General features: G+C 34.1%; 1 protein-coding gene across 2 annotated transcripts in view; it reads right to left on the bottom strand.

Moving 5' to 3' along the window:
• Positions 1 to 16,500, bottom strand: part of LOC149802990 (uncharacterized) — a 316,457-nt gene that overhangs the window by 239,979 nt on the left and 59,978 nt on the right. For both annotated transcript variants that reach the window (XM_089952526.1, XM_089952525.1), the window contains exons 13-16: positions 13,619 to 13,712; positions 11,629 to 11,720; positions 6,382 to 6,462; positions 3,908 to 4,027 (exon numbers count right to left, since the gene is read on the bottom strand). In XM_089952526.1, the coding sequence (XP_089808652.1) occupies positions 3,908 to 4,027; positions 6,382 to 6,462; positions 11,629 to 11,720; positions 13,619 to 13,712 (387 nt within the window). The remainder of the gene's footprint in view (positions 1 to 3,907; positions 4,028 to 6,381; positions 6,463 to 11,628; positions 11,721 to 13,618; positions 13,713 to 16,500) is intronic.

The following is a 16,500-nucleotide window of genomic DNA, read 5'->3' as shown; positions in this document are numbered from 1 at the left end:
CCTTTTCCATACAACAATACAAATTTCCAGACCTCCTGAAGAGCTCTAAATTCATATACTAAAACTTCTCCCAAACACAAAAGAGCAGTCACATTATTAGTTCCTGACTGAGACAATTATAGTATAAAAAAAATAAAGTCTTTTTAAAGACTTTTTAGTCATTATTAAACTTCTGAAGACATTTTTAAGACCTGGAAGAGCAATTTCAAATTTTTTAAAACCTTTTCCAGAATTTCAGACCTGCACAGGAACCCTATAAAATAAACACAACCAAACAGACATTAAATAAAAACATATGTATTTCCAAATTTCAGTCTTTAAATTCCTTACTGTGTTATATTATTTACTACTCTCAATAGTTCGGGTAGGGGGGCCTGTTTGAAGGTCATACAAATGTCATTTGTGTTCATCTTGGCATTCATCTTAGACATGATGGTACTGTTGTTCAAACTTCTCTGAAAATCTTCTTGAATTTTTCTCTGGATAGAAAATTATTTTACACCATCTGCATTCCAGTCAGGACGTGGCAAACATAGTAAGTAGTGTTGCTAAGTTGACAATGTTGTACAGTAAAAGAACGACTAATGTCAATATGGCATTTGCAGTGTGTACCAAAAATAAAATGCCCCCCTTTGCTGCTGCACTTCACAAAGTTTTAATGCACTCTGCTCCTTTTGCAGATGGGTCATTTTTTCCTAAATTAAAGCTACATTTTGACATTCTGCCATTAAAAATGCATCATATTTGTACACTATTTTTGCTACTAAAATAATCATGCTTTGTGTTTTATATAAGGAACAAAATTCTACTTCAAAGAAGCATTGCCACTGATAAAAAAATTGCCAGCAATCTTTAATAATGAAGGCTCAAACATTATCATTAAAGGCAATGATGGGCTCTCACACAGCCATGTTCAAAACACTTGAAGTGGCATCATCCTAGCTATTCTCAACCATTAGGTAATCAGTGAAATGAAGGGTGTTTATCTCCAACCACCTTACCTTTAACTGACTCCATGATAATCAGCTGTATAAACTGCCCCAAGCTCTAAGCAGGACTGTTTGCTGTTTATACAGACTACATGCTTCAGACATGTAAAGTATTGGTAAAACAATTCTTTTGGGTTTTATTTCTCCCTTGAGATTAATGAAAATCATGTTGTCCCGAGAGGATGGGGTGTCAAAATTTGTCTTCTGCGTGACATTTGTTATGGCAGGTATGTAATACTTACCTAATCATAATACATAGGAAGTACAACAATTAACTCATAAATTCAGTCCTCTCAGGCTAAAATTTCAGCGATGACAGCTAAAAGTTGTCTGTCCACATAGGTGGTGCCAAATGCCCTCTACACTTCAGTTACTACTGGCGTGAATGCACACACTGACAGTAGGATGTGACTGGGGGATACATCTGTTATGATTGGGTAAGTATGTTTGAAGAAACACATTTTACTCCCAAAAATTGATATTTTCTTCAAATACTTTACCTAATAATTCCTTAAGAAAAAATGCAACAGGTGGAGGGAATTACATTCCCTTACCCTGGAGAAGGACCATATCTGGTCCCTAAAGGTATGTCAGGCAGCTATTAACTCTTTGATATAAACAAGCTGGAGTAATGACTCCATATGAATAAACAATGATATTGACACAAAATTGTCCAATGCAAATCCAGTGGAAGTCATAGTGATGCATCACTAAGAAGCTGCCAACTAACCTGGAAAGATAGCCTGTTGACTGTTGCAATAGGCCACTTGGTATGATAGATCTCAGAGGCAAAAGCTAGAAAAAGTCAACTCTCACTGCCGTACCATGGCTTGTAAATTATTGGTTAAAGGAAAGTTGCATTCAAATGCAATACTGATGGCAAGTGCCCAAGCCTCATAAGCTGAAATGCATAATAGCTTCTCTTGGTTGTGGGTTATATTCTGCATGCAGAGCAAATAGTCCATCTTATCCAGGACAATAAAGCCATAACTATGAACCTTTCCATCCTTCAAAGATAAAAATAAATTAGATTTCTCTCTTCACACTGGCTTAGTTCAGTTCAGGTTCCACTTCAAATTCATCACCAGATCCCGTGGATGACCCTGCAGAAATGGGTCCACTTGGAAAGGAGATTTGCCACAGGACTGATTGCCCAACAGCAACAACCTGTTCTTGACAGTGAAGGCTGGGATCATGGTGAATAAAACTGAACCATCCCAATGAAACTACAGATAGTTCAGGTTGACTGACAAGACATGAGTTCAGGTTGACTGACAAGACATGCATTTTGATGATCCTGTTTGCTGTAACGGATGAATAGGAAGCAGGTCTTTTATGATGAACCAACAACGCTCTGAGCTGCTTAGGAAAAAAAAAACTAAGATGAAAAGCTACTACATAAGTGCCTTTGGTCTGCTGCAACTTTTTCCTGTAATTACTTTTTGTATACAGTGGTCCCCTCTTATACGGACACACCCTTTTGCACCGGGGAAAGTGGCCTTATCAGACAGGTGGCCTTTCCAGAGGGGGACAATACTTTTTGTGAGAAATGTATGTAATGTATGTAGTAAAAAACTACATGCTTCAAAGCACTTAATATCTTCATTTAATATCTTCGTTTAAAAGTAACATTAATTATTAAAAGGTTCTTCCTGTTATAATAAAATACTTATTTCAACTGAATATACATTAATAGTTCTTATTCTTGGCGTAAGTGTGATATGCGAGTCAGTATTGTTGTCATGCACATTGCAAAACCATTCAAAAACATCATTTAAATCTTGGTACATACATAATACACTTTCCATATGCTCCATTTTCCCACCGCTGCTGAATAACCTCCTTATCGGTTACTTGTTTGAGTTTTTTCAACATAAAATTGTTTTATTCCAGACTTTTCTACATGAAATTGTTCGGCAAGTTCCCCCTCCCCACCTCACCCAATGTCATCGAGTAGAACAACTGGCTTTCTTCTAAAATAATACGTCTCCATTTATGTGATGACATGTTAATGTTTGGTAATGATTTATTCGGATGTTGCTAACAGTATGCGATTTAATTATCCAGACGAAAGATTTTTTGAGCAGACGAAATGCCTTCTTCATAAAGGAAGTGACAAACGTGTTGTTGTGTGATTTTTTGGTCTTTGTCTGGTACCCTGTTTTGTTCATGGTTAATTTATGTGTGTGTGTGTTTGTGTTAATGTACAAAATCTATTTTTAGCCTATGCTGACCCTGTTTTGATCTTGACAATTGCATCCAGTTGTAATCATCAAAGGGAAGAACTCAACAGATATGTGAAGCCCAAAACTCTATCATAACACTGCTGAGCCCATTTCCTGTAAACGTTGGCTTTTAAAGACAATGATACCATATTAATCTTACTGTTACATGTACTTTAGTCAACACTTCTTTCAGTAACAGAAACATGACATTGGTAGACATGTATTGACAATAGAGATAATTTCATTACTTACCTTATGTCATAATATGAACTAATTATTGGTTCTGGATATATTTTTTAAAAAGTGGCCACTAATGAGGGGAACATTTTACATTTTTATACTAATATGCTGGCTGCTGGTTGTGTTAGAGGGGTGGCCATTCTTGAGGGGTACTTTTGAATATAAACTCATTGATGCCAAGGAATTCTGGCCGTAAGAAGCGGGTGGCTGCTGGTCAGAGGGGCAGTTCAAGAGAGGGACTACTGTAATTATTGGCAAAAATTTGTTTTAAATAGGAAGCGGTCATCTTGAAAAACATATAGTCAAGGTAGGTTTTTGCCTGCAAATTTACTGCATGAAATATTTAGTGCAGTAATGGGTACCAAAGGTAAAAGCTATATCAACCAGTTCCTTAGCCGAAAAGAATCAAGTGCCTATGATGTAAAATGGTGAGACTGAGACAGAGTCTAATACCTCTTTGATGAAGTTGAGGTCCCTTTTAAGGAAGTAGATGGACTGGTGCAGGTCCTCCTCCTCACACAGACTGATTGCCTCTTCATGAGCAGACCACAGGTTCTGTTCCAAAAACTCATGCTGAAATGGACCAGATGGATTGACAAAATATGACTTTATTCTGTTTGTTGTAAATAGGGACAATGAATTTTGAAAATGTGTTAATAGTTACCTACCATGTTTGAAATGATATGAATGGCTGGTTTGATATGGAGTTCACAAGGACTAAGACAATGTCAATATCAATGCTGACCTGTACAGAATTCTTTAAGCTAAGAAAAACGTAAAATTACTGAATTACATTAACAATCATTTCATACATAGAGGACATCAACATATTTTGAGTGGATAGAAGGAAATATTTTATTAGTGAAGTGAAACATTGTATTGTCAAAGTGGAAAAGCCACAAGTGAAAATAACAAATGTGTCTACTTTATAAATGAAATATTTCCTTACATTTTTTCAAAAAACATTGACTTAATTTTTATTATTATTTTTTAAAGCAAAAACCTTCAATTAGCATGGATATCTTTTTCCATTTGCATCAATGCAATTAATGGCTGCATTATTACATTAATATGAAGAAGTTCCAAAGTTTTACAATAACTCTTGGACAGAGACATTTAAAGATTGTATCTAAAATTGTGTATTTTGTCCAAAATAATGACTTTTCACATACCAAAATGAAGAGACCTTAGTTTCATATAATACATTTCTTGCATAGATTGATACACTGATGGGGTAGGGGCAGAATACTGTAGAAATATGATACAGTCCAATAAACTTCAGAGAGTAACGTCATTAAACAACAGATATTAATAATTGCGAGTTAACTTGTATGGACAGTGCCTTCTCATTGATTATATAAATGTAAATTAGAGGGTCAACAGTCTAGACACATTTTAAGTTCTGTTCATCTAAGAGACAGAGGAAGGGAAGGAGAGGGAGAACGAAAAAAAAAAATGGGTTAAATATGGAAATACAAGTCTGAAAATAATACATAATGGCAGATATCCTTCATAAACAAAAAAATAAAAGTAATTCTAGAACATCACCACTGGCAAAAAAAGTGGTAGTGCCAGTGTCAATAACATTTTTCTTCAACTGATATATCTTAAATGTCTTATTATGAAATATTTAATAAATGTCCAAAGATACAAAATGCTTGTGTCCTTCTCCTTAATGGAACAAATCAAATGTACTGAACAGTAAGACAACCTGGGCCTGACGTGTACAGCCAATTATGAATTTCACCATGACAATAATTTTACTGTTTACAATTTCTGTGCAAACAACATCTCTCATGACTGATGCACTTTGCTGCCGATAGATAGGAATTTTAGAACAACAGTCATCAGAACATCCTTTGTTTTTTCCACTGCATGCTAGAAAAAGCCTTGGATATAAATAATGGCCAATTTGAACTACCATGAAGACCATAGCTGTTCTATTCTCATGTCACACTAACCTCACAGATGTCACAATGGCGAAAAATAACATGTCATCACCAATGGCAACTTAAGAAACAGATTCAGGCTACTGAAATTAAACGATTTTTGCAATGTTTCCATTACAAGTTGCAGAAAAAACATTAACAATTATAAGTCACTGATTGCTGAAATATCCTAGAAGTGCTATTTTCAACATCATTTCATAAAAATCTGTTCTTCTCACATCTAACCAGATGTCTGTCTGACAAAAACGTAGCAGTTAGTATTATTAAAATAACCACAGTTTCTTTCAGAATTGCATCTAAAAGAGACGAGAATGTTCCAAATGACTAGCAATACAGAGGATAATATATTTTGATGGATGTGAAATACTTCATATCATTCAGTATAAAAAAGAACATATCTGAACAGGAACTAACATTGCTCATAGAACACACACAAAGAATTTAAAGGATTTTCAACTTAAATCTAACAAGACTTACCATACTTATTAAGATAATATCCTGGGGACTAGATGACTTATTACAGCTTATTATTATATACTTAATTGTGAAATAGGTACTTATTGGTGAAATAATTTTCACATTTTTTTATTCCTACATCTCCACATGTGAAAAATATATCTTTTTATAAGATTTCCCAACATGCCATATGATGATTCTGTGTGCCAACAAAAATTGTACCTACAGCAACAAAAACAAGTACTTTGTAAGCTAGAACAAATAAAAAAAAACTGCCTTATATTCTAGACATGCAAACCAATCTTTGACAAAGAAATCTGACCTAACACCATTCACGTCTCTCTGAAGTTATTTCCCCTTACTGCTTTGACAACAATGAAGCCACTCAATAAAATATAATGCTTTTGGAAATATATGATGAAATATATCCAGTATTAACATACTAAAAGAAAATATCCTCAATATATTAATTGGGAATGAACATGGCAGTCTTTGTTTTCTACAGAGGATGACTGACTGTACCTCAAACGCTGAGAGCTGTTTGTTCTCCCATGCACCGATTCTCGACTTCACTGGATATCTTTTCTTTAGGTGAGTTTGTAGCTGCAAAAAGACATAGTTTGAAGTTTTATGCATATCAACAACTAACGAATGGAAAACATGAAAAATGTAAGCATAAGATTCCTTGTTGGAAAATTCCTGCAATTTTAAATCATATTCCATGTAGTGTCACTTAATTTCACTATTGGAAAGCAAATAAAATGCTTGTCATGTAGCTTTTCCAGGAAACTGAAAATGCGTTCAAAATGTTATATCTGCACACTCAATAAAGAGATTAAAACTTGCAAGTGGAACTTATCCAAGGGATGGTCTAAATCCATCCATGTTAAAATAAAAACTGTACTGGTATTTATCTCTTATGATACTAATTGACAAAGACAAATATGCATGATAATTTCAAATATGTTATTTATAAATGAAAACTGAATCTCAAGGTGAACTTGCACCAGCTTTTTAATTTATTCTATCTTTTGTCATACAAATTCATCTTACCTTAGAAGCAGCAAAAATCAATGCAAATACTGCATAATTTTGTATTCCAAAATCCCCACTGTGGTTATCAAAACATCTCAAACTAATATTGGACATTAGCAAATTCAAACAGTACACAACAAAATCATTTATTTTGCAGAGTAATTTCCATGAAAACAGCCTCTTATCATGGCTCTAGTCCTTGCATACGGATGGTCTGAAAGCAAATTCTGAAGTAAATTTTGTTTCTCAAGGATACTTACCCGATCACAAAAAAATTAGGGATGTAAGCCTGCTACATCCTGAATCAAGCCCAACCAAAATAACAAGAAATCGTCTTTTCGGTCTCTCATAAAGTAAAATGGCAATATGCCCATTACCTACCCTTGCCTCCACCAGGGGGGCCCAGAGTGGCCAAGTGGTCTAAAGCACTCTCCGTTATGGATCACTGCCATCTCACCTCTGCGTGGGTTCGAGTCTAGGATTCGGCCAATGTGGGTATGTGAGAAAGCTTGCCAGTAGCTTCTTGTGGGTCGGTGGTTCTTCCCAGGGTTTTCCGGGTTTTTCCACCACCATTAATACTGGCCGCCATGCATAGCCTATCGTGTGCTGAAAAATGGCATTAAACCCTACAACAACAACAACAACAACAACAACAAAAGCCTCCACCAAGTGTCAGTAGAATTTAAGCAGAGCAATATACCAACCAGAATGCTCACATTATGGGCTGGTTAAGGGGGGAGAAAGTAATGTAATCAAACAAGTATTCTCAGAACATAATTTAAATAAAAATCTGCATTCTCCTTCACATGTGTTCCGAGGCCATGGATGGACAAGGAATCTAAAAAGCTTGCCTTCACAAATCACTTCCATCTCACCTCTGTCCACATGGGTTCAAGTCTCAGGCTTGGCCAATATGGGTATGTGAGAAAGCTTCCCAGTAGCTTCATGTGGGTCAGTGGTTCTTACAGAGGTTTTCCTGGGTTCTTCCTCCACCATTTATACTGGCTGCCATGTATAGCCTATCTTGTGCTGAAAAATGGCATTAAACCTACAACAAATAGGAGAAGGGATGCTGAGCATCTTACCAATACCTAGGGTATCTTTTTAGGGAATAATGACTGGATTCCCCATGCGAATGATTACCCATTCTCCCAATCTGATAAGCAACACAGATAATTATTGAAATCTTCTTGCTGTCCAATTTTCCATGGCGAATCCAGCGAAGCTAATAGTCTGCATTGACTTTTAACTTGGTCTGGTGGTTATTTGGTCTGCCACTACAAAATCTTCTATTATGTCTTGGATCGAAATCTTCATAAGGCTACTCTGATATTTAGAAAGATCAGAGTATGCTAAGCATATAACCAACTTCGCCTATGAAGATAGCACTTGAGGGGTGATGTCCTGCATCCTGGATTTCATTGGCAGAAGGAGTCGTTTACGTGCACCAAAACTTACCTCTGTGTGATTTGAGTAGTGCATGGGGATCCAAATAAGGTCTTGAATGGCTGCTGCTTTTGATGGATGTCTATGATTGCAAGGGAGCATATTATGACTCTCTGTTGACTAATGGTAAGCTATTTTTTGCTACAGAGCCTGGTTGCATCAAGAGGATCACCAAACCATCTCATCTGATCTGAAGATAGTTCAGGTCAATGGAATTTGCATGGAACTTGCTCACCCTGCATGCTGAAGCTAAGGCTAACAGAAAACTGGTTTTGTAGGATAGCAGCTTCAGTGAAGTGCAGGCTAATGGCACACATTTATCTGAATTGAGTCATGTTAAAATGTGGAATAGATTCTATTCTGAAAGCAGAGTGATAGATTTTGGTTTATTTAGATCAAAACTGGCAATAGGGAAGGACATATCTTTATCTTGACTGATATTAAATCTGTCATAATGCCATGATGTGTCAGATATCATGGAGCAGTAGTCTTTGACAGTAACTGGGGCAAACTGTCACTGAACATATGCTAATTCCCTCTTAACCTTCAAAAGGGAGGGACCACTTGCTTGCAATATTATCTCCACATTCAAATGTTTAAATTCTTTTTCTCACAAGGCTGTCTGGACAAGAGCCAAGTATGAAGAAGATGGTCGAAACACTGTTGTTGGAGAAGATTCAGACTGGCCAGAATCTTTCTGGGCAGATTTACTGCTAGATCATGCATTTTGGGTCACCCAGAATTTGTCCCATCTGACAGGGACCATCAGAATCATCTTGCAGTTCTGACCCTTCAACTTCTGGATTATTTTTGGTACAAATACAGGTTCACAATCCCTCCACACTAATTGATGGTGTGTCTATGGTCAAAGCTTCAGTATCCAAAACTACAGAGATGAAGGTGGGTAACTTGTGATTACATCTTATGAAAAGATCAATCTTCAGATACCCTCAAAATGAGCAAATTCAACCCAGACTCATTAATGGAGAGACCACTCTATATCAATGCCTTGACACTTCTAAATAGAATTTTGGCAAGGACAATGAATCTTTCTTTAGTGTGCCTAACTTGTATGTTGATAACAGAGTTGATCGCACCAACATAGAAATCAGAATCCCTATCATGAGCCAACCTGGGATACCCAACTGAAATAATCATACGTCATGCATGACTTTTTGATCGAGGGGACTTGAAAAGGGCCATCATCAGGCAAGCAGGGTCATCCGTAAGGGGCACATAAAAACATGGCCGAGTGGGATCGAGTCCACTGAAACAATGAATAATTAAGGGATTTGCAAGAACAGAAAATGGCTCAATGAGTTCATTGATCAGACCTACGTGAAAGTGAGAAAGCCATACCAGATTAAGATTGTTGAGAAACTCCACACCCAGATAAACAAAACACTGGGATGAAGATCAGAATTTTCCCCAGTTAACAAGATGATCCAAAAGTGACAGATCATTTCTGTTCCTGAGGAGAACAGAATTTACCATATGTGTCTAGAGGACTTTGCCCCAGTGTGTTGACTGGAACAGGGTGACAACACAAACCATGATTTGGGTAAAAACACAGATCTGATGTTTACACCAAAGAGTAGAACTTTTAATGGATACACCATGTTGCATTAAGAGAAATGGAGAAAATTTCCATGACAAATGGTGGATAGTGCCTTGAAAAAAATGTGTTGGTCAGATTCAGACTTATATCATACTCAGCCCTTCTAATGGCGAGACATACTGATCACTGCATCTTCATCTTGAATTTTGATGGCAAAAAATGTACTGGTTGAGGCAACTCAGGTCGATGATTGGCCTCAATGTGTTGTTCAGCTCCCAGATAAGAAAAAGCCTGTAATAAAACCCGGAAGACTGTGGTTTTTTGCACAATCTCCACCCACTGTTTGTTGATGAGCAACTGTTGTAGAAGAGTGTCCTTCACCCAATGAAAAGGGGAGAAGAGAAATAAGGGGGCTAGGTAAATTAAATCTGATGCCACTCTGGCTGCTTTCTGTAATACTGCATTCCAGACTCCTTCAAACAATGCAGCACGCATGCTGCATGAAACAAGATGAACTACATTTGTTACACACTAAACATGACCTGTGCATATCTTCCCGTACCTTAAATTTCTTACATTTAATGCACTTGGTTCATATGTTAGTACTGAAACAACACAAGAAGAGAAAATAAAGCATTAATAACAACTCAGCATTTTAAGAAGTCATTAATAAAACACTAATATGAAGCCTCTCCTAAATGACCAGAATCACCCATTCATCATGAGGAAATGCATGATCTAGTGAGACTGGAATTGTAAGAAAAGATGCTCTATCCAACTGAAGTAATATAATTCAAAATCAAATCTGGCATTAAGGGTAATCAAATGGCAGATATTCCAGAAAAAGCTGATATGATATATACAAAGATGTTTCAAAATGAAAAATCCAACATACTGACTGCAAATATTATATAAATAAACAAGTTCTTCATATTTAAGAAAATATGTGGAATGAAAACACAAACATGCTTAAAATCATCCAACCAAAACTTGATGAATTGCTTTTTCCTTGTATATAATATGTGAAAGAGATGACATAGTATTGTGCCAATCATGTATCAGATGCATATATGACAAGTGCATACCTCTTGAAGGGCAAGCTTCAATCAGTGTGCATACCCTGCCAGTGTCTGGTGACAGTGGAACACAATTTTGTGAGACTGAAATATTCTGATGTGAACATATTGAAGAAACTTTATGATTATGTATCAGAGAGAAAATCTTAGACTTTTCAAGAGTATGTGGTTTATATAACAAATTTTAACTGTGTAGTTGAAAGACTTCACACATTTTAGCCTTATCTTTTATTTTTAAGTAACTTTAACAAAATTGTAACATCTTTACCTTGAAACTGTTATCATTTAATACCTCATATTTATATTGTCTTGAAAAACTTGATCTTCCTGTATGTTTTTATTCAAATTCTTTTTCTTTTTATATTTAGAGCTTTACATTTAATCAGCACCATATTGTCAGTGTTGTGCTTACATGCACTGAACCCTATAACTATTGTTACAACTCACACTCAACATGTCTAACAAAGTAAGCACTATGCAAAAAATGGTTCTGAAGAGCTCTCTAATTGGAAACCCGGTGGTAGTCAAATAATGTTGATGATGATGATGAAACAAGAACAACAATTTAAGATATAAAACATACACATTATGTTACTCATGCAAAACTACTCAATGATCTCAGACTGTGCACTTTAACCTTAAATAAAACCTTACCTCTGCTTTGTGTTTTTGCAATTTCTGTTGCACGTTCATAGTGGCTTTCTGCATGGCTAAGACTGACTTTGCTTGGTTCACCAGCAACTGGCCTGGAATTGTTCATGAACTGATTATTTTTTTAATATAATTATGAATCCTTTAGCAACAAAATTTATAGGACAGGCACTCTTGAACCGGACATATTTTTTCAAGGTTTTTAATGATATAGGCAGAACTGGTGTAACAATAATATATTTTCTTACCAAAAATACAGTAAATAATAAAATAAGTTATTCACAGAGCCATTCCATCTGATGATAATCTATTACTTACTATGCCTGAATTACTTAATGCTGACAAGTTGTTAAATCTATTGTGTAAAATTTGAAATTGAATATTACTTGACTATTTCAAAAATCTCTAGAGGTTTAAACAGACACATAACTACATATCAACATTCTATATGTATTCAAAACAGCTCAATGTAATGTAGGTCTTTGCCAAACAGTTACAAAATAAACAGACAGTCACACTAGATACTGGATTCTGTGATCCAAACTAAACAGACAGTCAAACTAGTTACTGGATTGGTAAACAAAATAAATGGATATTTAAACTGAATTTTGTAATCCAAACTAAACAGTGGATTGTGTAATATCCATTTTATCAACAAAAGAATGATCTTCTTCTTATAATAAAATATCAGCTGTAAGTAACTTTATTTTCTTTGAAATAAAAGAAAATCCCAGCAATAACGACAGTTCAAGGGAGACAACTTCATGTTAAAGCAAAAAGGACAGGGCCTGTACATCAGTGTTTCAGTCAACATAATAGTGTACCTTTGAGGGCATGAAATAAACTTTGCTAAATGTCAAGATGATCTGCATTAATTTTTTTCAAAATGCACTGTACACCAATAGTAAATATGTGTCAACTCAAACTATTCTAATTCAATGATAAAGCAAAAGAGAAACAGCAAAATCTACTTGCAAAAATTCCTTCATAAAAGAGTATCAATATTTTCCAATTATCACTACAAGATTTAGAAAATAATGAATAATGAACATTTAAAGCTCAGTGCAGTGCTCTCAATTCGTAAATCAACTCAGTAGAGAGTTGACAGTCATATAACAGACAATGAAAGAGTCCTTTTGTGGAATAAACAGTTGTCAAACTACCTCAGTATAACAATGGACTGTCATAAACAGTATAATGTTGAAAGTTGTGTAACAGACACTACCAAAGAATCCATTTGTGGGATAAACATAGTCTGTTTTCAGATTACCTCCATGTAGAGTGTACTGTCATATAACAGGCACTCCAAAGATTCAACTGTGAGATAAACAGAGTTATGATATCAAGCTACCTCTGTATCGTGTTGACAGTCATATAAGAGACACTGCCAATGATTCCATTCATTCGAGGGATAAACATATCTCTGATATCAAACTCCATCAGTAAAGCGTTGACAATCATTTAACAGACACTGCCCGAGTCCATTTGTGGGATATGCATAGCTTTCATATCAAGCCACCTCAGTATAATGTTGATGGTCATACAAAATATAGCCCAAGATTCCATTTGTGAGATAAACATAACTTTGATATGAAATTACCTCAGTATAGAGTTGACAGTCATATAACAGACACCTCCAAAGACTGCACTTGTGGAATAAACATTGTTCTGATGTTAAACTACCTCAGTATAATGTAACCTTGCTTTTAACACAACACACTTCTTGGGATCACCCTAGAACATTATAGTGAGGGACCCCTTTTTTTTGTTACAATGGTAGGCTTTTCCATTGAATCTGTTTGTTCCCATAAATTCTCTGCTGAAACCTGAAAATACCACTGCAGTCAAAGTCATTCTAACAAGAATGAATTGAACGACAACAACAAAGTCACCACCAGAGAAAAGTGGTATCTTTTTGACTTGACAAAAAAACAATAACTGGCATTAAAACAAGTGCAAATTCAAGTTTATTAATCAATGAAATCTATCATACCTATGCCTGGTTGCAAGTTTTCTAATTCCACATTGTGAATTATTGCTGAGAATACACGGCGAAGGTATTCCTTCATCACTTCTTCATTTACTTGCTAAAACATCAAACAAAAGATCATCTTCAAAATAACTTTAGCAATTTTTACATGAAAAATTGTGCAAATAAAATCAACAGCAATTAAAAAGTAATGTAATACTCAACAAAATTTTATTATGTAATAATTCATTTAAGTCATGTTCAATCAATTTCAATGACAAATGAAACTTTATTTTTGTAACATTAAATAACAGTATAATTCTCAGAGAAAATAATGTCTCACTTTGTCAGGTTATACTGAGACATGAACAATTTAAATACCGTGAGTCTAGTAAGGTCCATTTAATAAATTAACAAAATGAATTTTATGATTGCAAAATTTTTCAGTACTGATAACAGTTGTGTACTGACTAAATACCATCTTTCAACAAGTTTTGAGACAATGAAGATTTTCAAAAAGTCTAAAGCTTTTCTTGGAGTAATTCTTTATGCATCACAAGTTTTTGGACAGTTATGGTCTGTACTTGTATTCTTGATCCTAATTTTTGGACATCTAAATCAGACTTCAGTCAATACAGCTTGCATAAAAAAATAGAAAATTAATTTCATTCAAATCAATGACCAATATTTGAATGTCAAACACAAAGAAAATTTACACTGCCTACAAAAAAACCTGTAAAGAGTTGTGTGGTTCTATGATTAACAACCATAGTTTCACAAATATGTACCAGTATTGTTGACTAATGTCTGAAAATTACAATCTCTTCAGTTTTATAGCACATATAGTTTAAGTTAACATTGATCAATTTGTGCGATAAAGAAAAATTTGTTTCTTTTTCAGTAAGAAGTGTCATTTTGAAATTAATAGTTGCAAAGTGAATAATGCACAACATTCCCTAAAAAGATTTCAAAAATTGTTAAAGTGGAAGACATAAGCTTTATTTCCCAATAACATTTAATTCAATGCTGAAAATCATTTGAATCCATAGCTAGCCCCTCATTAAGTCACATGATAATGCTAGACTTAATCCTAAAAGGCCTTTACAAATGTTATAAAAATTATACACCGACTGATTTAGCAATTTATAAAAAATATACACTGACTGCATTAGTAAGTGTACACTGATTGTATTATCAGTTTCTAAAAAGTTCATACTGCATTAGCAATTTATAAAATGTATACAGTGACCACATTAGCAAGTTATAAAAGTATATAATGACTACATGAGCAAATTATAAAAGTATACACTGACTGGATTAGCAAGTCATTAAAGTAAACACTACAAAAGCAAGTTATAAAAATATATATTGATTGCATTGGCAATTTATAAAAAGTATACACTGACTGTATTATCAATTTATAAAAAATCTGCACTGACTGTATTATCAATTTATAAAATGTTGACACTGCATTAGCAATTTATAAAATGTATACACTGACTGCATTAGAAATATTATCTAACAGATGTCGTTCATTATTCCAATAAAACTATATTGGTTTCATAAATTACTATATCTGAGTATTGTTTACCTTTACATATGCCCCTTGTTTAGTTTTTCTACAATCCCATTCTGAAAGGTCAAGTTTTATACTGCTTTTCCATTTATGTAAATGAAGTTAGTTTTGTACATTTACCCAAGAAGGTCATTTCTCTTTTAATATTCAAGCTGGAGAGTAAGAGGGAAAAAGAGTGAGCAGTTTGATTTGTAAAAACAAGACACTGCTTAAATACAAATAAATCATGTTGACAATGTATGCTACTTTATGATTGGTTCACTACAAATCAAACACTGATTAATTATTTAGTCTCTCATACCCAGCACTACTAGAAAGAGAATATTTTGCATTAAGGTGTTAGTTGTCTATTGATTAAGCTGAAGCAGTTTAATCTCATAAAAATTAGATCATCATGCATGGTAATTTAATCTTATAAAAATTAGATCATCATGCATGGCAATTTAATCTCATAAAAATTACATCATCATGCATGGCAATTTAATCTGATAAAAATTAGATCATCATGTATGGCAATTTAATCTCATAAAAATTAGATCATCATGCATGACAATTTAATCTCATAAAAATTAGATCATCAAACATGGCAATTTAATCTTATAAAAATTAGATCATCATGCATGGTAATTAAATCTTATAAAAATTAGATCATCATGCATGGTAATTAAATCTTATAAAAATTAAATCATCATGCATGGCAATTTGATCCAATAAAAATTAAATCATCATGCATGACAATTTAATCTTATAAAAAATCAGATCACCATCCAAGGCAATTTAATCTTATAAAAATTAGATCATCATGCATGGTAATTAAATCTTATAAAAATGAAATCATCATGCATGGCAATTTAATCCAACAAAAATTAAATCATCATGCATGACAATTTAATCTTATAAAAAATCAGATCACCATCCAAGGCAATTTAATCTTATAAAAATTAGATCATCATGCATGGTAATTAAATCTTATAAAAATTAGATCATCATGCATGACAATTTAATCTTATAAAAATTAGATCATCATGCATGGCAATTTAATCTTATAAAAATTATATCACCATGCATGACAATTTAATCTTATAAAAATTAGATCATCATGCATGGCAATTTAATCTTATAAAAATTATATCACCATGCATGACAATTTAATCTTATAAAAATTAGATCATCATGCATGGTAATTTAATCTTATAAAAATTAAATCACCATGCATGACAATTTAATCTTATAAAAATTATATCACCATGCATGACAATTTAATCTTATAAAAATCAAATCATTATGCACGGCAATTTAATCCAATAAAAATTAAATCACCATGCATGGC

Source organism: Sinohyriopsis cumingii, chromosome 3 (genome assembly GCF_028554795.1).
Source record: "Sinohyriopsis cumingii isolate HCF-2022 chromosome 3, ASM2855479v2, whole genome shotgun sequence".
Taxonomy (NCBI): domain Eukaryota; kingdom Metazoa; phylum Mollusca; class Bivalvia; order Unionida; family Unionidae; genus Sinohyriopsis; species Sinohyriopsis cumingii.
Note: the sequence above shows the minus strand (reverse complement) of the source record. Positions and strands in the feature narration are given on the sequence as shown.